Genomic DNA, 25,186 nt, shown 5'->3' with positions numbered 1-25,186 from the left:
TTCAATTTATAAATGACAGGTTTTATAAAATATTTAAATGAGTAGCTTCTGACTCATTATGGGGCATTTTATTTAAGTTTTATATTTTAAATAAATTGAATTTTAAATAAATGGAATTTTAAATAAATGACATTTATCATGTCAAAAATAAAGATATTTTCTAAATAAGAATGTTCTTTTCTTCTGTGATAGCTGTACTGGAATGTGCTAGTACAGAGTTCACTAGCTGTTCGATTGGGCTCCTTGATCAATGAGCGTAGGTGCACTTTCTGGTATGCGCTTCCATAATATGCATTAAATGCGCATATAATGCGGGACAAATATCCGCATTTAATGCAAAGTTTAATGTACATTCAAAGCGCATTATACGCGCATTGGCGCTCCTTGGGATGAGGAACATTTTCTTCGACCAACGTTCTTTCAATATAGATACAATAACAATAAAATATAATTTATATGCAAATATGACATGCAAGTGTTTTTCTAATTATGTGCTTGAATATTCGTAGATAAAAATAAATTAAATTTGTGACGTAAACAATGTCTTTAGCAAACAATTTTTGTTATTAACTGTTCCTACGAATTAAGATATTTGTTTTCGATAAATTTGCTACAGCTGAAAAATCAAAATACACAATATTCCCGGGTTAAACAAATTATAACCGATGGTTATTTATCGCAGATTGGCAATTAGTGAGCGCTTAAATTGAATCGAGCGACTGGCGGCCGATTGAACGCGTCCTATATTTAATTGGGACATGACTGTATTCATTGGCTATTTGTGCTATTCTATAGATTTCATTTTTCAAATATTCTTTCTATACAACACGATTATTGATATACAGAACTAGTTTGTTTTAATACATTGTAAAATAATATGTTCTAAAAGTAGACTATTTTAAATACTAGGTGTGATCAAAAAGTTCGTGGAAAAAATTTTTTTCTGCCGACGTGGCAACACTGCACTGTAGGCTTCTATGGTGGTTTGGCGTCTAAGGGGAAGTCTTACGAGTCATCAGTGCAAATTTGGTCACAATCGAGTGCATACGTATTTTTCTGTGCCAGTATTTGTAAAACCCAATTTTTTTGCGCGGTCGAAATGAAGCAAGGAACATATCGCAATCAAAATGACGTCATTTTAACGTCACGTTGACCAAATTTACATCATTTTTTGGTCAATATGATGTCAAAATGACGTCATTTTTTAATTGCAATGTGGTTTTTTGGGGAGATGTTTTATCCGAGCAAAGAACCAACATCAAATTTCTTGTGAAATTCGCCTGATTTAGCCCTATGCGACTTTTTTTGTTCCATAAAGTTAAAACGATTATGCGGGATGAACATTTTGAGGATGTAAAGAGCATTAAAACATCTCGCTCCATTTCGACCGCGCAAAAAAACTGCGTTCACAAATACTGGCACAGAAAAATACGTAGCACTCGATTGTGACCAAATTTGCACTGATGACTCGTAAGGCTTCCCCTTAGACGCCGAACCACCATAGAAGCCTACAGTGTTGCCACGTCGGTAGAAAAAAATTTTTTCCACCGACGTATTTTTTCTACACCTCGTATATCGTCGCATCAGCACACTATTGGCAAATTTTTGTATTTTTGTGAAAAATCTGCGCTGGTTAAAGTTTTTGTGTAAAGTAATCAACACATACTTATATGTGTAGATTTAACATATGTCTGCTATGTTAATTGAACTTAACAAATATAAAATGTAAAATTATTAAAATAATTTTAAAAATATGTTAAAGTAATACAATTTGAACGTATAATTTATTAAATGTGTTAAAATTTACAGAAAAAGAATGTTGATTTTACTCTATGTATATGGACTAGTCAAAATAGGTCCGATTAAAGCAAATGACAGAAATAATTCTAAAAGTTTTGAAACTTGATAGAGATAAGGGAGACCGGGGATCGTTAGCACAGTTTTCACAATTTCGGTAATGGAGTTTTTAAGCAACTAATTTTCATGATTAAACAGTACTAATATGATAGAGAGAACCTTTCTCTACATTTTCGTGCCAGGAACGCTCCTGTATACTGTGTAGTTTCTTTGTAATAAGTAAAATACGAACGTGCTGCATCGTAGCCAACTTGCCCCAATAGTGGGGTAAGTTGGCTATGTGACAAAAGTTCATGTTAAAATAAAAACGTAATAGAAACATAAAACGGGTAACAGATATGTACTTGATAAAGGTTGTATCTTTTAAAGTTATTTTGTAATAATCGAATAGCAAAATGCTGTTGCAGAAAAACAATTATAAACTATTTTAGAAGTAGCTTTCTTCAATATAAAAATATTAATATAAATATATATCTAGCTTCTATCAGCATTGTAGGTAGCAAATCACATACTCACACAGGTCTCACGCGTACGGCAACAACAAGTCAAGCTAAGGGATCTTTAAGATGAGCCAACATATTATCCCCCATCCCTACACACATACGTTTGTTTTCAGTCATTTTATAACAATAAATTACTGTTGTTTCTCAAAATAACATGTCGTATAGTAGCAGAAACTTTTCTTTTCGCTATACAATAATACGAAACTTTGATTTACTTCTCAAGCTGAAGAACATTAATACAATATTTTGAAACGCTCAAAAATTTACTTGCTACCTCTTGAATCAGTTTCCTCTTTTTTTATTGTAATACTTGTTGATTTAAATAAAACTTTGAGAAAAGTATCTATGTCATAAAGAGATATTTTGTGATTACTTTTCCATTGTTTCTTTCACTATGAATACATAAACGGAACGCATTGCCCTTGCCTCTTGTGCCAACAAGCCCCGGTCTCCCATATTCGTTTAGGCTTACTAGTAAACATTTAAAAAGTCCTAAAAAATTGAAAGTAAGCGTTCGTTGCCATCTTGAAAAATAGGTGCACTTTTTCGATTTTTTGCATATATCTCAGTAAAATATTTACTTTCTTGAAAAAATACCTATTATCGAAATTAAAGCTTATTAAATTGTCTATAAAAGAGGTATTATCCAATGTTTTACTAACTATAATAGTTTTCAAGAACATGGGCTGCAAATGTCGCGTGAGTAGTTAGTGAGCTTCAAACACTTTCTATATTATACATGAAAACCTTTATTTTTATTGTGCCATCTTTTTCTACTAATTAATTTGAACAGTTTTTGTGGGAAATATTTTCTTATTTGCCTAATATTTTTTTAGATATTCAAGGAAAACTTGGTAACTTTTGCAATACGATATTTCGATAACTGTTTGTTGAAGGGAAATATGTACAGGACTTTTTGACTTAATTTGGTCTCAAAAATATACTGTTTCATTAAAAAAATTAAAAGTGACCTTTACATGATCTTAACGCCTATACCTAAGGTTAAACGAATATTACTATATTATGTTTCCCTTGCAACCTTTCAATTTTTGGTAAATGTTTAGTATAACGCTCTCCTCTCCGATTTTCTTAAAACTTTGTAAAATTGTTTATTTCTGTGTGTAAAAAACATTCTAAGAAGGAAAATCGTCGCTCAGGTCTCGTTTTTTTTAAATTTAATTTTAAAGTTTTGATGTCGGTAAGGTAGGAAAATGATAATTTACGTTTTTAAAGTACTGCGCAACTTTATTTGAAGGTCACGTGACAACTGTCTGCTAATTAAATACAAAATATCTGCTTAAAACATGTGTGTGCCCTGCTTTAACGAAAATCCGAGCGAAAATCATAACTTTTATAAAGCAGTGGATACACACGTGTGTGCCCTGTTTTAACAAAAATCACAACTTCTATAAAGCAAGGCATACATACGTGTGTGTGTGTGTGTGTGCCCTGCTTTAACGAAAATCACAACTTCTATAAAGTAGGGCATACACACGTGTGTGTGCGTGCCCTGCTTTAACGAAAATCACAACTTCTATAAAGCAGGGCATACACACGTGTGTTTGTGCCCTGCTTTAACGAAAATCACAACTTCTATAAAGCAGGACATACACACGTGTGTGTGTGCCCTGCTTTAACGAAAATCACAACTTCTATAAAGCAGGGGATACACACGTGTGTTTGTGCCCTGTTTTAACGAAAATCACAACTTCTATAAAGCAGGGCATACTCACGTGTGTTTGTGCCCTGTTTTAACGAAAATCACAACTTCTATAAACCAGGGCATACACGTGTGTTTGTGCCCTGCTTTAACGAAAATCACAACTTCTATAAAGCAGGACATACACACGTGTCTGTGTGTGCCCTGCTTTAACAAAAATCACAACTTCTATAAAGCAGGGCATACACACGTGTGTGTGTGTGCAGTGCTTTAACGAAAATCACAATTTATCAATTTATCAATTTTGGCCACGTACAGTATTTCACAACCATAAAATTTTAACCTAAATGGCACCGTTAATGAGTATGCGGACAACTTAATTTGTGAATATAGTAACAAATAAAGTTGCGCAGTATTTAAAAAACGTAAATTATCATTTTCCTACCTTACCGACATCAAAACTTTGAAATTAAATTTAAAAAAAAAAAAACGAGACCTGAGCGACGATTTTCCTTCTCAAAATGTTTTTTACACACAGAAATAAACAATTTTACAAAGTTGTAAGAAAATCGGAGGTGAGAGCGTTATACTAAACATTTACCATTTTACGAAAAATATGCAAAAAAGTAATAATAATAATAATAATTTTACAAGATTTATGCAAAAAACTGAAAAAGTGTACCTATTTTTTAAAATAGCGGCGACAGCTCACTTTCAATTTTTAAAGACTTTTTAGACGTTCATTAGTATAAGCCTAAACGAACATCTCTACCAAATTTCAGACCTTTTGGAATTATTTCTGTCATTTTTCCTACTTTGACTGGACTAATAACAGAAGTGGGAATAAAAATTTATAGAAAGAGGGTTGATTTTACTCTATAACAGAAGTGGGAATAATTCAACATAAGATTTAACATAAAAGTTATATTAATTGTACACACAATTACCTTCAAATTATGATCAAAATTACATTTCTTTTCTGTTGAAATATTAAGATAGGATAAACTCGGGTAAGATGGCCAACATATTTTCTTTCAATCTAGCTCGTCTATAAAACATGAAATGAACATGGGTTGGCCATCTTTCCTCTATGGCTATCTTATCCAAGTTTACCCTATAGTATAGGTGCTACCATTTAACACATCCATATTATGTTAAATTAACACAAAAATTTGAATAGACAGTTTGGGACATGTGATTTATGTTATATTTAACATAAATTTTCCAACCGTGTATATTCGATCATTATTAAATCGATTATGTTGCTATTCAATCAGGATAATTCAAAATAAAAATAAAAAATAAGAACATGTAAACCAATATTAAAAATAAGAAATTTTTCCGAGCTTTTTTAAATTAGGTCGCACCATAAATATAATAGTTAAAATTGAAGCGCGATTGAAAAATATTAATAGAAATACGGGACAAATCCATGCGTAATTTCAATGAAATAGATTATTAAATTCGATATATTTGACATATATATTGGCTGCAAATTTATGTCCCTATCTTTTTTCTATTCCTTAAGCCCTTTGCACAATAGGCGATAGCGATAGCGACAAGGTTGCCGACAAAGCTATACCTTTGTCGCTGTCGCTATCACTATCGCTATCGCCTATTGTGCAAGGGGCTTTATCTTTTTTCCTATCTTTCGTGTTTCAAGATTCTCTGACACTTATGTAAGACACAATTATAAAAATTTGTATCCTACTTCTTTTTAAAATGGTTCCATTTATTTACACTTAAATAGACCAAGTATAAGCATGAAAAACATTACTTAACTTCAGTTCAAGAAACATAGATTATACATAATAATAAAAAAATGCATATTTAAGATACTGAAGATAATATAAACTCAATTATTTTCTAAAGAGTTCTTTTGTATTTGTTTTCTCCACACAATTTATTGACTAAAAAATAATTTATTATTGAACGAATCTTGCTAGTCTAAGTTATTCAAAACTTAATTTAAGTTCTTTTGCTTGATTTGTCACTTGTAAGCTACTTCTGAAGTATTTCTGGCTACAGCCGAACAGTAGTTTGCTAACATGGCAGGACTCTTATACTTTCTCTGTTATCTCTTTTCCATTGGCGAAATATCTTGGTGAAAACGCTCACCATGTTCATCATTTACATCTTATTTCTTATATTGCACCCGTATTATTGTTATCATAAAAACTAGAACTAAAATTTAATTTTTATTAACCGACTTCAAAAAGGAGGTTCTGTATTCGGCGAGTATGTATAGTATGTATGTATGTATGTATGTATGTATGTATGTCCGCGATTTTCTCTGAAACTACTGGACGGATTTGAATGCGGTTTTCACTGTCCCATAGAGCAATTAATCCCCTAGAAAGGTTTTAGTTCATAAAATATCGTGTTAGAACATTTATACGTACGGAACAATAAAGAAATATGCGATGATAATTATAAGCAACTAATAAATTATTATTTTTTATTCATATTAATTTAATGAAGCACTAAAAAAGTATAAAATAAAAAATTTTTTAAAAAATAGAACCGACTTCAAAAAAAGCTCTAAAAAGTATTTAAAAATTTTTAAAAAATTGAAAAAAGCTTTAAAAAAAGTATAAAATATAATACTTTTAAGAATCCCTTTCAATTTTTTTAAATCGGCGCAAAATTAATAATACTTTTAAGAATTTCTTTCAATTTTTGAAGTCGGCGCCAAATTAATTTAGTAATTATTAATTTGGCGCCGACTTCGAACAATTGAAAGGGATTCTTAAAAATATTATTAATTTTGTGCCGACTTCAAAAAATTGAAAGGGATTCTTAAAAGTATTATACTTCATGCTTTTTAAAGTTTTTTCAATTTTTTTCAATTTTTTAAATACTTTTTAAAGCTTTTTTTGAAGTCGGTTCTATTTTTAAAAAAATTTTTTATTGTTGACATATATGTTATTAGTATCATAATATATATTAATAAGAACTGACGGTTTTGATGCAAGATACATTTTCATTGTTAACTAGTGTAATCTGTGAACGGCTGAACCACTTTGCTATAAGTAAAATCGCCATATGAATATGGCAGCTGCCGATAAATCGATGACGATTCACTCACCTGGTCCGACATATTGTAGCTGTCGTGATGGTATGATGTTTGGTGATGCTGCGGAACGTTCAAAGACAAGTCGAGGTTATCGTTTCTCTGTAACAAACAGAAAAAAAATTTCTTGAGCAACTAAAAAAAGGTAGATAGAGTTGACAGCTACTAACATATATATTATCTATACTATTATTATAAAGCAACAGGGTTTGCATTTTTTTTGTTCGCTATGATCTCGGAAACCAATGGACCGAATTTTTACCAAACGTATATGAAATAGGGGTAGAATTTCCCGGGGAGTGCTATAGGGTGTATAGTTTTTTGTTACCGATTTTCTGAAAACCGATTTTTTTAATTTTTTTAATTTTTTGGGAAATAATCGACCGAATCTCGAAGAATTACGTATGAAACAGGGGTGGAATTTTCCGGAGAGTGCTATAAAGTGTATAATTTTTTGTTACCGATCTTTTTGGAAACCGGTATTAGAAATTTTTACAATTTTTCGGAAATTAATTGGACCGAATTTTTACCAAAAATATATGAAACAGGGGTAGAATTTCTCGGGAAGTGCCATGATGTGTATAGTTTTTCGTTACCGATTTTCTGGAAACCGGTTTTTCTAATTTTTTCAAATTTTTCGGAAAATAACTGACCGAATCTCAAAGAATTACATATGAAACAGAGGTAGAATTTTCTGGGGAGTGCTATAAAGTGTATAATTTTTACCGATTTTTTTGGAAGCCGGTATTCGAAATTTTTTGAAAATTAATTGACCGAATCGCAAAGAATTGTATATGAAGTAAGGGTAGAATATTTATGAGGAGCGCCATGATGTGTACAGTTTTTGTTACCGATCTTTTTGGAAACCGGTTTTTTTAATTTTTCCAATTTTTCAGGAAATAATTGATGAAATTTTAAAGATATTATACATGAAGTAAGGGTAAAATATCCCGAGGAGTGCTATAAAGTGTACTATTTTTTGTTACCGATCTTTTTGGAAACCGGTTCCAAATGACTGAATGTCAAAGAATTGTACATAAAATAGGGGTTGAATTTCTCGGGGAGTGCTATAAAGTATATAATTTTTTGTTACCGATCTTTTTGGGAACCGGTATCTTTTTGGAAATCGGTTACGAAATTTTCCAGAGAGAGAGGAAGAGAGGGGGGGAGAGAGAGAAAGAGAGAAAGAGGGAGAGGGAGAGAGAGAGAGAGGAAAAGAGAGAGAGAGAGAGAGGGAGAGATTGATTGATTGATTGTTTTTTATTATGCCATGGTCGAACGACTTTTAGGCAAGAAATGAACAACGCAGAAGAAATAAAACACAAAAAGGCAAAACAAAAGTTATAGACTAAAGCAAAAGTACGTGCATGCTCACTCTCTAAAGGACCAGAGATTGAAGCGCGCTGAAGCATGCTGCTCGCCCCACGCAGGGTGCAGAAGAAGTGAACCAATACTATAGTTTCACAAACTGAAGACGCAAATCGCAGTGATAATGATACGAACTTAAGACTAGATAAAATTTTGAACAATATATATACAGTGAATATACAGTGAACAATAACACTTAAACTAAAACTAGATCAGATTCAGGAACTGCATATATATACAGACTATGTTACGCTTAGACTAGATTATGCTTGTACAATAGATAGCCCCGAGACAGAACCATGATCAGAACCCAGCTCAAGCGAAAATAAGTGATCATGGAGCTTGGCTTTAAATTCATTGAGAGACGATGAAGACACCACGCCGATAGGAAGAGAATTCCACAAATAAATTCCCGCGAGGTGGAAAGACCTATGGTAAGTCTCAGTTCTGTGGTTAGGTATATGAAACGTATGCGGCAATGCCAACCGTGACGAACGCTTAATCGAGGGATCAGCTTTTGCAAAAATATCCAAGATATAGCTTGGAGACAAATCCCTCGATATTCTATACATTTCAGCACCAAGGAAGTACAAGCGTCTGTTTCTTACAGACAGCCACCCCCAATTGATGTCGATAGGGCGTGATATGTTCATCGCGTCTCAAATTAAAAATGAACCGTATTGCACAATTTATAAGTCTTTGCAGTTTAGTATTAAGCTCATCGGTGACATCGTTGTAGACAAGAGAGCAATAGTCCAATAGAGGCCATACCAATGCAGACACGAGTTTTACGCGCAGTTGAAATGACAAAGAGTTCTTATGAAATTTCAGCTTGTGCAATGTGAAGTGTACCCTCTTAGAAATATGGGAGACATGGCTTTTCCAAGAAAGATCTGAGCTTATGATGACTCCCAAGTTTCTTGCCTCGTCAACGTACGGAATGGAGGTGCCATTGACTGAAATAAGGGGCAGGTCTTTGAGATTCAATTGCTCCACGTAGCCCCTGCTGCCTAGTATTAAGACCTTGGATTTCTTGAGATTGAGAGACAATCCGTTCACAGTGGCATACTCAGAGATAACACCTACGTCATGTGCCACGAGCTGCAAGGCAGTACTCAGCTGGCTAAAGAGGCACTTGCGATAAATTTGGGTGTTATCAGCAAAAATCAAATGCTCAGTAAACCTTAGAAAGGCACCTATATCATTGATAAACAGAGAAAAGAGGAGCGGTCCAAGTACGGATCCTTGCGGAACACCTGCAGTGACGGATAGCCAGTCGGAGAAAACACCCTCAAGGTCAACAACCGCTTGAGAGCGACCTGAGAGGTACGAGAAAATTAGCTTGAGAGCTAAGTCAGAGAACCCCAATTTCCTGAGTTTGGTTAGAAGCAGAAAGTGGGATACAGTGTCAAAAGCTTTGCTGAAGTCGAAAAGGACCAGAATCAAAACCTCACCCGCATCAACGCCACTTCTAATGTCATGAGATAGTCTTAGAAGGGCAGACTGGGTAGAGTAACCCTTGCGATAACCAGATTGACGATCATCTAGAATATTATGTGAATTGATATGGTCCAAGATTTGTCGGTGCATGATCCTTTCAAACAACTTAGAAAGTTCACACAAGTTGGCTATAGGTCGCGTATCCGAAGGAGAGGTAGGCGACTTGACTTTAGACAGCGGGCGCACTATGGCTCGCTTCCAAGGAGACGGAAAATAACCTAGATCGAGACAGCAATTGAAAAATGAGGTCAAGAGATTACCAATGTGGGGCAAAGCCAAAGCAATAGCGAACAGTGGTAGTTGATCATGGCCAGAGGCAAAAGAGGCAGACGATGTTGAAACCATTAGAGAGCATAGATTGTCGTGCGATATATGAGAGAAACAGAAATGTGGTTCTTCAGGTACAGTGGAAAGAATGATATCGGAAAACTGAGATTGTGATACATAGAGGTGAATAAAAGAGGTTCGCGTGTGCCGCCGCGAATGTCCAGAATAATATACTCCGGTTCATTGGAAAAAACAGAAGGCGATGACGCCAGGACACGCGCCTTTAGCGTCTCATGTATGTAGCAAGCCACACCACCCCCCTCCCTACCCCCTCTGTCAACACGCAACAAATAGTATCCGGCAATTCGTACTGTATCATCAGAAATATGCGAGTGAAGCCAAGTCTCGGATACGGAAACAATATGGAAAAAATTAGACGCTAAGAGAGCTTGAACTGATTCAAGATGGGCAGGAAGTGAGTTGGCGTTAAAATGAGCTACGCGGAGCAGAGAAGAATCACAAGTTGAATCATGCCGAGCGATCAGAGGTAATGGACCATCAGGTCGGACCCGTCAAACGATCTTGGCAAGATCAGTATCTGAATCGACATAAATAACAGGCTCGCCGTCAGCATGTCTCACACATATCCTGCCATTCCTTATCCAGACATACTTATATGACTTCTCTTTGGCGATACTCTTAGCACGCTGAAGCATGTCATAAGCACTCTTTGTCAAGAATTCATTGACATGAATAATGCGATCCGAGTTACCACCGCACACCTCACTCGCCCTAAGTATGCCCCTTGCTCGCTTCTTGATAATAACCGCGTCGCGAACGGCATTCGAGGCCAGGGTGACAATCACCGAGCCTGAAGATGTCGAGGATGCGGAAGACTCAGACCGCGACCTCTTGACAATTCTAGCACCAAGAACGTGACATGCCAGGTCAGGAACACCCAACGCCGTCAACACGTTTCCCGCGAGCCGGGATGGAGAAATTGGTAGTGCTGACGGGAGACCCGATACCATCAATTCATTCCCATTATGGGATTCGTGAAAAGATTGAGCAGACTTAAGGTCATGAATTACACGAGTGAGCTCGGCGCTGTCTTGCTCGAGTTTAGCAATGCGCTGACTATTCTGAGCCACGGAGTCAGTGAGACGATTCAAGTGATTTAGTTTATCGCTTAGTTCTTTATTTGTGCGTTGCTGACTGTCGATGAAAGCAGACAGCTTGGCATCTGACATTTTCATCTGCTCAATCAATCCACGCAAAAGATCGTTGGTAGAGTCGTGAACAATGTCATGCACAGTGTCGTGCCCGGCTAGCTGCGCTCCTTGAGACTGCGACTGAGGCAGCGACCGAGTGCCAGTGCTAGCGGGCGTAGCCATAGTATCAAAACTGGATGATTTTACGATATTTTCTACCTCAGGTGTAAGAGGTAAACTCAGAGAAATAGACAACGCTTTGCAGCAAGTGTCAGCGTATCTGGTTACAGAATATGGTTTGACACAACCCGGATGAAACACCCGCCTGCACTCACACTCAACGAAGGTAGTCGCGATTGACTTCTTACACCTAGTGCACTCACGCTGCATTTCCGTCAGACAAGCAAGCGCAGAGTTCAACGTAAAAGTTGCAGTGTATAAATCGCGAGCAGAGCACCACGCAAAGGCAGTCACCGAAATAGCACGCGCAACAGATCGACACGCTCGGGCGTATAACAGCCAATCGGAAGACACTAGTAAGCACGCGCCCGAGACAGCTTATAGCCAAAGACGATTGGTAGTGATGGACACGTGCGCAGCAGTGAGTCACAATTCACAATCCCGCAAGCACCTCGCCCCGTAAAGCCGCCAATCAGCAATCACTCGAATAACATGCCAGGAAACAGCAACAAGATGGAGAAGGTTGGCAATGATGGGCGCATGCGCAGCTGTACTCGATATCACGCCTCAATCGATCGACAATTGTCAATATCGACGCTCGGCTCGATGGCTCGCAAGAACAGCAGGTGCAGGAGAGAACAGATCAGGCGGCAGGCGCATGCGCAGAAGAGGACGACGTCCTCCATGAAATGATTCTCAAAAACTGTATTGAAATAATGAGAAACATTCGTCACGCAAATGCCAAGAATCCGGCGACAGCCCGACGCGAAACGATAACGGCTCGTAACGAGCAGCAAAAAGACTTGCTTACACCTGCAACAAAAGAGCCCGAAAGCAGCTTACGGCAGAGATATGTTCGATTGTGACAGGAGCAACACAACGGACGTGCACACCGTACTCACCAGAGAGAGAGAGAGAGAGAGAGAGAGAGAGAGAGAGAGAGAGAGAGAGAGAGAGAGAGAGAGAGAGAGAGAGAGAGAGAGAGAGAGAGAGAGAGAGAGAGAGATTGATTGATTGGTTTATTTTAAGCCATAGTCTGGACTTTAGGCTAATAGTGAATTACAACAGAAAAAGTGTATCATAATATAAAGAATAAAAAAAATAAAATAGTGAGAACGAAATAAAAATAAAAATAAAAATAAAGTAATGCGAACGAAAATAAAATAAAAATAAAAATACTTAAAAACTAAAGAATACATTAACGCATAACATAACGAACTAAAATAACAAAAGAATATCATAAAACTATAATAACAAAACAGAAATATAAAAACTAATATAACGTAAAATCAGTCGACACTCCTAATCTGATCATGCATGGCAGGAGGGGCAATGAGACTCAAACAGTATTACACTCAAGAGAGAAAAGATGGTTGTAAAGCTTGCTCTTAAAGACGGCGACAGACGTTGCTGTTACTACTTCATCGGGAAGCGAGTTCCAGAAGTAGACGCCAGCAAGATGAAAGGACTTATGGTACGCTTCCGTTCTGTAGATGGGGACATGGAAAGAATGTGGTTGCGCCAGACGTGAAGAACGCCTAACTAAGGGGTCAGGATCGGTGAAAATCTCAGAGATATAAGCAGGGGACAAGTCATGATGCACCCTGAACATTTCCACGCCAAGAAAGTAGAGGCGTCGAGATTTAACAGAGAGCAACCCCAGCTGATGACGATAGGGCGTGATGTGCTCGTCGCGCTTTAGGTTAAAGATAAAACGGATCGCACAGTTTAAAAGCCGCTGAAGTTTAGTATTAAGCTCTTCAGACAGATCATTGTAGACCAGAGAGCAGTAATCCAGAGAGAGAGAGAGAGAGAGCGAGAGCGAGAGCGAGAGCGAGAGCGAGAGCGAGAGCGAGAGCGAGAGCGAGAGCGAGAGCGAGAGCGAGAGCGAGAGCGAGAGCGAGAGCGAGAGCGAGAGCGAGAGCGAGAGCGAGAGCGAGAGCGAGAGCGAGAGAGAGAGAGAGAGAGAGAGAGAGAGAGAGAGAGAGAGAGAGAGAGAGAGAGAGAGAGAGAGAGAGAGAGAGAGAGAGAGAGACTATTTACGTGTCTTACATATGTTACTTATTACATATGTTACTTATTACATATGTCTTCCGGGGCGAAGCCCGGGTAACCAGCTAGTAAATATTATATTTAACATTAGGCGGAAATGATAGATATAATATATTAGCTGGTTACCCGGGTTTCGCCCCGGAGGACATGTGTAATAAGACACGCAAATAGTCTCTCTCTCTTCCCCCTCCCTTCCCCTCCCTCCCTCTCCCCCCTCTCTCTCTCTCTCTCTCTCTCTCTAAAATGCTATAAATTGAAAAATATTACTTTGTTATCTACTTCTGATACCGGTTTCCAAAAAGATCGGTAACAAAAAATTATATACTTTATTATAGCACTCCCCAACAAATTCAACACCTACTTTATGTACAATTCTTTGAGATTTAGTCATTCGGAACCTGTTTCCAAAAAGATCGGTAACAAAAAATAGTAACACTTTATAGCACTCCCCGGGAAATTATACTCCTACTTCATATATAATTCTTTGAGATTCAATCAATTATTTCCCAAAAAATTAGAGAAATTAAAAAAACCGGTTTCCAAAAAATCGGTAACAAAAAACTATACACTCTACACTCCCCGGAAAATTCTACCCCTATTTCATATACTTTTAATAAAAATTCGGTCAAATGGTTTTTAATTCGAAAAATTTCTTATACCGGTTTCCAAAAAAATCGGTACCGGCTTCCAAAGAAATCGGTAACAAAAAATTTTACACTTTATGGCACTCCCCGGAAAATTCAACCCCTGTTTTATATACAATTCTTTGAAATTCCGTCAATTATTTCCCGAAAAATTGAAGAAATTAAAAAAACCGGTTTCCAGAAAATCGGTAACGAAAAACTATACACCCTATAGCACTCCCCTGGAAATTCTACCCCTATTTCATGTACCCTTGGTAAAAATTCGGTCCACTAACGAATGAGTAGTTCGCGGACAGACGGACGGACGGACAGACAAACAGTCGGGTTTTATATAATAGTATGATATGATATAATATATATATACGATAAAATATATATAAGTTTAACATCGTATACATTACATCAGAAATTAAAGAATATTGTGAGTATATATAATTGAAATATCCTACACTTAAAATCAACTCCTTATTCTAAATTATTCTTTTCAATCCTCATTCTTATTGTAATAGCACATGTACGTATAGAATAAGAATGTCGTTGCATTAGTTGTATTATTAAGTCGAGAGATTAGAATATACACTGTCGATTAAAAGTAAATTAAAAATATCTATTATATAAAATCGTACTTATGCATTATTATTTAACATACTTTTATCATTTTATTCATTTTTTATAATAAACTAAAAAATAATATAAAATGTTTGAGAGTTTTACAAAAAATATTTTTACAAGATGAGGATATTAGATATTAAAGAGTATTAGACATTTTTTCGTTATAAAGTAAAGCCACCCCTATACATTTAATAACTTTTTTATTAATTTATTAATTTATTAATTTATTAAATCTAGATTAATATCTAGATTGTAGCTAATCTAGTTACAAGATTATTAATTTTTTTCTGACGGAAAATTCTTCCACTCATCTTCTATGTACATACAATAATTCACAGTTCAGTTTTGGAAAAAAGGCTTTCTGACCGTAGTCCACTTTCTTGAAATTAAACAATGTTGTGTTAATCACAACCGTGTTAAATATAATCCTTATTTATTTTTAAACTAGATTTTTCGCCCGCGCTTCGCGCGGGCTCAAAATCTATTCCCCTCTCCCCAAACTCACTCATTAATTAGGAGCACCTTTGATATTCTTTCTCCTCAAACTCTAACCTGCATCTTCGAATTCTTTTTTAAAAAATAAAAAATAATAGATAATAGTACAGATGCAGATTAGCATATTGTCAAATATTTCAAAAATGTAATCCCGTATATTAAAGTCTTTAAATTTTATTTTTGCTCGCGCCTCGCGCGTTTCAACCTCCGTTGACCCACCATTATTAACTCTCTTTCATTTTCTTCCATTTTATTTTCTTTTTTCGAAATCATCAAAAAATTAAAAAAATTTTGGCACTGGTTTCAAGAAAATCAATTCTTAATGAAAAATTATCCATTAATAAAAAATTAAACTTATCCTCCAAAAATTAAAAATTTTGACTTCTATTTTATATATAAAGATTTGGTCAATTAATTCCCGAAAACTTGGAAAAATTTTGTAACCGGTTCCCAAAAAAATCGGTAACAAAACATTATACACTTTATAGCAAACCCCAGGAAATTCTACTTTTATTTCATATACAATTCTTTGAAATTCGATCAATTAACTCTCGAGAAATTTGAAAAATTTTGTAACCGGTTTCCACAAAAATCGGTAACGAAAAATCTATAAAAATTATCCATAAAAAAATTCAGCTTGATATCTCAAAATTTACTGAAATTGGAGCAGAAATCGGAAACCCCATTATTATTAGCAATTTTTCTATAAACTCATCGTAGCCATCCTCAAAAAATTAGAAAATTTTAAAACCGGTTTCCAAAAAATTGGTTATAAAAAATTATACACATCTTCGCCATCCCCGAAAAAATTTGGGCATTGTTTTTAAGAAAGTAACGAAAAATTATCTCTAAAAAAATTCAGCTAATATCTCAAAATTTGAGGAAATTAGAACAATTACGTACATTTTTTTAAACAAAAATTGAAAACCCCTTTAGAAAAATTAGAAAAACTTCGTAACCGGTTTCAAGAAAATCAATTCATAAATAAAAAATTATTCATTAATAAAAAATTAAACTTATCCTCCAACAATATTTAAAAAATTTTGACACGACTCCTATTTCATATATAATTCTTTAAGATTTGGTCAATTAATTCCCAAAAAATTGCAAAAAATTTGTAACCGGTTCCCAAAAAAATCGGTAACGAAAAACTGTACACTTTATAGCAATCCCGGAGAAATTCTACCTTTGTTTCATATGTAATTCTCTAAGATTCAATTATTTTCGGAGAAATTGGAAAAATTTTGTAACCGGTTTCCAAAAAGATTGGTAACAAAAAATAATACACTTTATAGCACTCCCCAGAAAATTCTACCTCTACTTCATATACAATTGTTTGAGATTCGGTCAATTAATTTCTAAAAAATTTTCTGATACTGATTTTCCCAAAGATCGGTAACGAAAAATTATACACTTTATGGCAATTCCCGGGAAATTTTACCCCCACTTCATATAATTCTTTAAGATTCGGTCAATTAATTTCCGAAAAATTTGAAAAATTTTGTAACCGGCTTCCAAAAAGATCGGTAACGAAAAATTATACACTTTATAGCATTCCCCGGAAAATTCTACCCTTGTTTTATATATAATTCTTTTAAATTCGGTCAATTATTTCCCGAAAAATTAGAAAAATCGGTTTCCAGAAAATTGGTAGCAAAAAATTGGCCGCGACATTTTCATCCCCGGGAAATTCTACCCCTGTTTCATATACTTTTGGTAAAAATTCGGTCCACTAACGAATGAGTAGTTCGCGTACATACAGACAGACAGACAGACAGACAGACAGACAGACAGACGTGACTTATATATATAGATTAAGATAAGACATGAATCAAACTTTGTTTCAAAGTAATGTTTTGTTGAAATATTTTTTTTATATGTAGTCTCAGACTTTTGGCCGGCAGTGTATGGTGTATCCTTTGTCTTTTATTTTTCACATTTATAGTTACGTAGTCACGTGACAAATATAAAGTAGCGTGGTTTTTAGCACACAAAAAATATTATAATAGTATTTACCTAATACCGACTCGATCGTTATTGTATTACATATCGAAATAACGACAGACTATGGCATCGACGCAATGATCAGAATGCGCAATGGAATTTCAGAAAAGCATACATCCGTAATCAAGATAGTTGCAAGTGAGTTATGCCGATGGGCAATGTTTGACATTTCATAGTAACGGCCAGACGTTAGCAGGATGTTACCGCGTTCCACCGAATACAGTGGCCACGGAACGGGAACAATGCAATGGACGTAGCTACCTTCGTTCCTCGAGGAATTCAACGCTGTATCACATGTATGTGCGGTCTCTTAAAAAATACGTTCAACTTATAAAGTGCAAATATGTTGGAACGAAATGATAACACAGGCACACAAAGAATAAAAAGTGTCTTGGCCGAGACACTACACTAGTGTATTCCCATGTATTTTGACCCGCTGAATCCGAATCCGAAGTCAGAATTGTCAGATTGGCTCTCAGTTCCGAGCAAACCTCAAAACTCAACGAAACGAACACTTTTTTTGAGGTTTGCTCGGAACTGAGAGCCAATCTGACAATTCTGACTTCGGATTCGGATTCAGCGGGTCAAAATACATGGAAATACACTAGTATAATGTCTCGGCCAAGACACTTTTTATTTTTTGTGTGCCTGTGTAATCAATGTAATTTCATTGCAGTTATACAGTTTACTCGAATTCAATTAATCGTTTCTTCCACGCCATGAATCTGCGCTATAATATAATACAAATCGAAATAGATAAGGTGTCCAAATGTCGTCGCTGTGCCTAATTTCGTTCCCCAGCCGATCTGTGCTGTTAATTACTGCTGCCCGCTTTTGATCTTAGAAATTTAGAGTAGGTATAGGGATAGTATTCATGAGCTGGCAGCATACACACGTACAACTCGTCCATTATTGAGTGACTAAAAACATTTTGTTTGTTCACGTGTAGCGCACTGTATTATTTGATGACATTCGAAGTTGTATTTCAGGCATATCTATAAGGTATGTGACTATCATTTATTCTTGTTATAGATATAGTGTATTGTCTCTATTTTCATATTCCGAAGTGACAATCTCATTCTGCCACTGTAGGTTAGAACTGGCAAGCATAAAATTGAAAATGGCTCTGTGCCTAAAGGCTCCCGCACAATGAAAAATATAAAGAACAAAGAACAGATATTATAATAGCGATTAGAAATAATAAATCAGAAATAAAGCTGGTGTAGCATTAATACACGGCTTCCGATAGGTTAAAAATCTATTGCCTGTGTTATTCCCTGTTTCTGTTTCTGTTGCCTGTATTTTTCTTCATGCATCCAACTTTATTCTTGATTTTTTAGTCCTAATCGCTAATATCTGTTCCTTATATTTTTTATTGTTCGGAGGCCTTAAGTTCGTCTCCTTAAATATATCTAAATTTCGTCCCCCGGAAAAAATTAGGAACACATTTTCTTTGAGAGAGAGGAAGGGAGGGAGAGAGGGAGAGAGGGAGGGAGGGAGGGAGGGAGGAAGAAAGGGAGAGAGAGAGGGAGGGAGGGAGGGAGGGAGAGAGAGGGAGAGAGAGAGAGAGAGAGAGAGAGAGAGAGAGAGAGAGAGAGAGAGAGAGAGAGAGAGAGAAAGAGAGAGAGAGAGAGAGAGAAATGATCATTATTTAGCTTTTATATAGCAGCTATTTGTTACGTCAATATTACAATCTAATAAAAACAGCATATCCCTTACGAAAAAAACACCCTAAATAACACCTACAAAAACACCCAAAAAAACACCAAAAAATAATAGCGTAATTTCGGATACCCAAATAGCGTTTACACCATTTGAGCGTTAACGCCAAGAAAAACACCCCAAAAAACACCAAAAAATAATGGCGTAATTTCGGATCCCCAAATTGCGTTTACACCGCCGAGCGAAATTTTCGGTGTCATTTTTGGTGTTTTTCTTGGCGTTAACGCTCAAATGGTGTAAACGCCATTTGGGGATCCAAAATTACGCCATTATTTTTTGGTGTTTTTTTGGGTGTTTTTTTTGTAAGGGATACGTTCAGCGCAAGCCATTCCTAATTTATGGATAACTTAAAGTGTTCATCATTAGTTTAAAAAAAAGAAGATAAAATAAAACGTGCATGTACTCTCTAAATTTCTTGGAGTGGAATCTCACTCCAAAAGAGTGAGATCCCACTCTTACGAATAATGAAAACGAATAATGAAAATACTGCCAGTCTAAATAGAGCGAATTTTCACTTTGCGAAAGAGTGCTTATTCACTTTTTACTTGGAGTGATTGTTCAACTCTGGAAAGAGTGACATGTTTCACTGAATAATTATTCATCCGACATAAAAAAAATTATTTATTTCGAAATTTTATTACTATTTTTTAACTAAATTTGTTTCTTAAGATGCAGTCTATGATTATAAATATTTTCTCGTATTTGAAAAACACACTTACCTTGGTGGGATTCGAACTCGGGACCTCTGCATCGTGAGCCAACTGCCTTACGTGGTAGACTACTTCTTAATTTGATGTAAGCGTTATATATAGTCTACATATATCACAACCAGCGCAAATATATAAATTTTCAAAAATTATCTTAAGAAACAAATTCAGTTTAAAAAGAGTAATAAAATTTTGAATTGGATGTATGATATAATATTTCTTAATGTCGGGTGAATGTCAGAAACCAGTGCCGGATCATTATGAAATTTTGTGTTCGTAAATATATTTGTAAATAATCGGGGCCTTATGTTATGTAAGGCCATCCCTAACAAATTTCTACACGGGAACAATTGAACACGCGGGAAGCGGGAAGGCGATTTCACTTCAAGTTGGAGTTGGAGTGACAACTTCACTCTAACGACTTTACTTTAAAAATCAGAGTGAAACTCAACTCTTTTTACCTTAGAGTGAATAAATTCACTCTATTGGAGCGAATATTCACTCTTTTTGAGTGAACTGGTCAGTAACTCCATGTTTAGAGTGAAAATTTCACTCCAAAAAATTTAGAGAGTAAAATGTACATGTATTTATTGGAACACATGTTATATACAAAAAAGTGTTCCTTTAATATATGGATATTTTAATAAAACAAGGAAATTTCTGAAGATATTGAAATATAATAAATATTTTGCACTTTTACCACGGACGCGCGCATTTATATGTAGAGGAGATCGGAGCGAAGTCGGCCTCGGGGCAGAGTCGTTTTTGCAATTATCTCGAAATCTGTATATTGTGTGAACTCGCCATTAATACTGTAAACGCGGCTTATAGTGCCCACGTGACCAACAGAGTTTAGTGAAGTTACGTGCCATGTTGTGATTCTTATCGAAGCAAACGTGTTTTCGCAGGTCGAAAGTAAAATTTCTTCCGCGTCGAAAGTTTGTAATATCTTAAGTATTATTGTCTCTCCGAATCTCAAAGTAAGTGATTCTAAAGAGTAATGCATGCTGAACACGAATCCAGTGCAGTTTTTTTATTTTCATTGATTTCTATTATTTTATAAGCGACCAAACCTAAAACTTGTGTTCGAGGCGAAGTCGTGACCAAGCCACGACCAAGTCACTCTATTTTCCGTTGCAAATGCGTCATTGTATTTCTCAACTGCAGGAAAATAGTACGCACGTACCATCGAATACTTAAAAGTATTCGAGCGTTTCCTAAAGCCGCTCCGAGGCAGACAAATCGTGAAGGACGGAAACGAAGAACGACCGTCGTCCTTACTGACTCGCCTCAAATGAAGGAATTAGCGACTGAGCAGGCGGAGTCGAAGCGGAAGAAAGATGAGAAATCTGCTACAAGGAAGAGAACGACAAAATCGACCATTACCACTACGCCGAGAAAGAGAGGCCGGCCCCCCAAAAAATACCATACAATCAGAACCGCAGCCTTCGACGAGCAGTGGGCGAAAAACAAAGTCAAGAAAGCTAAATAATATGTGCTGCGTATGCTCGGAAATAATAGAAAACAGAGCCGATGAAAAACAGTGCATTTCGTGCAGGCGTAAAGCACACAACGAGTGCGTGCGCTCGTCAGACTGTTTTTTTTTTAATTATTTTCCGCTTTCCATTTTTCTACTAAAAAACAATGAATAAAGTGTATTCTATTATTTTTTATGATCAAAATTATGTATCTTTATTTAAAATTCAGTCCGAGAATGAAGACACGACTCCGCCCCGGGGGTGTAACGACTCCGCCCCGGGAATTTTGACTTTTCAATTTTTGCACCTTTGTCGTTTTTACTTTATACCGGTTGAACAAAGCGACGTAGACAAAAAATGCCTGTATAAATTTTGTAGCCAAGGGTTTACTCTTTACAATGGTATACTATATTTCACTAAAATAATTTATTTTGTTGTTAAAAATCGGCACCGGAAAAATAGGGCCGACTTCGTCCCGGTCTCCCCTACATATATCTGTTTCTCCCCTATACTTATAGATAATATCAAGAAACACGACAGTGTCTATACCTCAAGTTGAGCGAAGACACGGTGGTCATATCTAAAACACAGCTAAGCCGAGTAAAATTTTTAATAGGCTCAATCGATTGTTTAAGGTAATATTATACATGTATTAAAAGTGTCTTTATCTAGTCGTCATCGTTCCTGTATCCCCTTATAAATCGACATTTCAATACTCGCATACATCCTCACACCCCCAAGCACTCTGCATACCTTTACTGTTCTTCAGCCACGTCCAGGGAGTAAGATATAAGAAGACCGATCTCCATACTTAGCTACCCGCAAAAACCTGGCCTGATTTTGGGCGAAAGTTGAGTGCAATGTTAAATGTTACCACTCGCAGCGCTTGTGTTCCATCATCGGTGGGTCACGTGACGATCCGTTTCAATGTTCAAGTGTCAACTTGGCGACAACAGTACGTGCCGACACGTCACGGTAAAAAATTTTTTATACAAAACAATATCTAAATATATATAATTATATAATATTATATAAATATTATATAAAATACTGTTTATATCTACAAAAAAAATAATAAAATCACCCATTCCTACTTTTTTCACCCACACTCCCATCTCAAAACACTTCAATAAATCCCGAAATGTTCCAATATAGCCCAACACACCTATTCAAACACATTATCACTCTTTTCTACTCTCTCAACTTACACCTCTCACTCCAAACTTCTCAATACATCTCAACATGTCCCAACATAGCTCAACTATATTAAATAACTTATAAATCTGTATATTATTAGTTGTTTATAGTTGTATGTCTTATGTTATATCACACAACACATTACTTATAATTAAGATGCTCGATACTACAAAATGCATGATATACTATAAAAATATCCTTTTTTAAAAAGATGGTATCAAATATTACCTACGTCAATAGGAAATAAAGAATTGGACATAATATAAAATTTAATTCTTTCCCGTTATTGATGATATTCAATCAAGTTCAATATAATTATGTATTTTATACTTGATTATGTAAACATGTATTTAAATAGGTATCTATGTATAATTGTTAAATTCGAGAGCAAGCGTGGCGTAGCAGCGTACTGGTCTGCTAAACCAAAGATCTCAGGTTCGAATCCAGTCCTGGTAGAACCAAAATAAATTGTATCGCTCGTCTCTCTTCCTCGACGGTATGGCAGCCCGTCAGGAGTATCCCTTGCCTCGAAACTCCCTCTACCTTGCCTTCGGATTCGGCGTTAAACTGTAGGTCCCATGTGCGCATCACAAGCACATGACTTTGGGGAGGCCTAAGTCCGACTCGGACTGTTGCGCCATTGAATTGAATTGAATTCTTAAATTTATATAACGTATTTTCACAAAGAATTTTAAAAATGTAGCAAATATGTCTGTAATCACAAAAATAATACAGTTAATGGTAAATGTGTGTGTGTGTGTGTGTGTGTGTGTGTGTGTGTGTGTGTGTGTGTTTAGATTAAGGGCGATCTCACCGATTTCAATGCCCTTTACATATATTGTCAAGAACATGGCTCTGGCTAACTTGCAAAAAGTTTTAGCTTCTTTTCATACGTATATATGATTACATTATACATATACATATATATCTTAAAAAATACACCTTTCACAAAGAGTAGATTTTAAAATTAAATTAAAATACATATGTATTATACATTTAAAATATTTAAATATAAAACACAAATATATTGTACTTTGTTGCATATCAAAATATGATATGCATGTGAAAAAATAAAATTTTATATTCTCCTAGTTGGTACAATTTTTTGATATCATTTCTTTTATAAGAAAAACAAATATAATTAATAATATTGCGTATGTAAAACATTTCTAAATATTTTTCATATTAACCATTACTTCTTATTTTATTAAAACATTTTTATTGAAATATATATTAAAGCAATACTTTCTTTGCATATATTTTTAACAGATATACATACACTTGCAGCTTTGTTTTAAATTTATATAGTTTTTATATCCTTTCCTTTTTTAAATCACATAAGATATTTAATATAAAGACCTCGATAAAGACTATTATATGTACATATAAATAAATAAATAAACAAGTGTATGTATGTTGACTTTTATATGCGGCTAATTATAGACAGTGTCCTCGTATAGAATTTTGAACTCTTATTTAAGGGGGGAGACTCGTCTCTTTGACCCCTTTTTTTGATAATTTTTTATAAAAAACTGAGAGTATTTATTGAATCCTAATAAAATACATGATAATGTTGACGATCAAATGTACAAGAAAAAAATTTTTTATAGTAGAAAAAATACTCGCTGCAGCTGCTCGAAGTTGTCGTCTAGATTTTGCGCGGGAGAATGCCCAGGTCCTTGTAATGAACTGAAATCAACGAACCAAAATTTTTTCGTTAACCCGTTGTGGTCACATGGGGACCAGTGGACCCCAGGCTTTTTTTTTTTTTTTTTTCCAAAAGTATACTATTTTGAAAGTAAAACGCACAAAGTTTTTTTACTCTATCTCAAAAAATTTTGATGAATATTTTTGTAAAAAAAATTAAATTTCTCGAAAAAAATTTTTTTTTCTCGCGTTTTTTCAACATAAAAAATTTTTTTAAATTATTGAATTATCAAGAGGAAGTCATAAATTAATTCCAGTTCAAGGTTTGAGTCGATACATCAAAAAGAACGCAAATGGAAACTGTTGTGGGGTCCATTGGACCCCGTGTGACCACTACGTTATTTTTAGGAGGTGTGACCACAACGGGTTAAATTATGATTCTCCGATGCGCATGAACCTAAATATACATTAAAATTTTTATAATAAATATTATTTTTGGCCATTTGTTTATAAAAAAAATCGTGAAATTTTTTTAAAACGTTCTCTATTTTTGAATTTATTTTTTTTTTGCTAAATTTAGGTTCATGCGCATCGGAAGATCATAATTTAACGAAATAATTTTGGTTCGTTGATTTCAGTTCATTACAAGGCCCTGGGCATTCTCCCGCGCAAAATCTAGACGACAACTTCGAGCAGCTGCAGCGAGTATTTTTTCTACTATAAAAAAATTTTTTCTTGTACATTTGATCGTCAACATTATCATGTATTTTATTAGAATTCAATAAATACTCTCAGTTCTTTATAAAAAATTATCAAAAAAAGGGGTCAAAGGGACGAGTCTCCCCCCTTAAAAAAGGCTTGTTCTTTCATAATATATCTGTTTATTTGTGTGAATAAATAGGAGATATCGAACATAAATTTATTTATAAAAATTCAAATATCCATCTGGACCGAGATCTGGACTAAATAGCAACAACATTTACACGGTAAAAAAATTTTGTATATTTAA

General features: G+C 35.3%; 1 protein-coding gene across 5 annotated transcripts in view; it reads right to left on the bottom strand.

Annotated features, from left to right (window-relative positions):
• Nucleotides 1-25,186, bottom strand: part of LOC139822657 (TOX high mobility group box family member 4-B) — a 209,346-nt gene that overhangs the window by 39,269 nt on the left and 144,891 nt on the right. For all 5 annotated transcript variants that reach the window (XM_071794573.1, XM_071794571.1, XM_071794574.1 and 2 more), the window contains one exon: nucleotides 7,109-7,195. In XM_071794573.1, coding sequence (XP_071650674.1) covers nucleotides 7,109-7,195 — 87 coding nt within the window. The remainder of the gene's footprint in view (nucleotides 1-7,108; nucleotides 7,196-25,186) is intronic.

Source organism: Temnothorax longispinosus, chromosome 12, assembly GCF_030848805.1.
Source record: "Temnothorax longispinosus isolate EJ_2023e chromosome 12, Tlon_JGU_v1, whole genome shotgun sequence".
NCBI classification, from domain to species: Eukaryota; Metazoa; Arthropoda; class Insecta; order Hymenoptera; family Formicidae; genus Temnothorax; species Temnothorax longispinosus.
The sequence above is the reverse complement of the archived record's forward strand: the minus strand, read 5'-3'. Positions and strand labels throughout refer to the sequence as shown.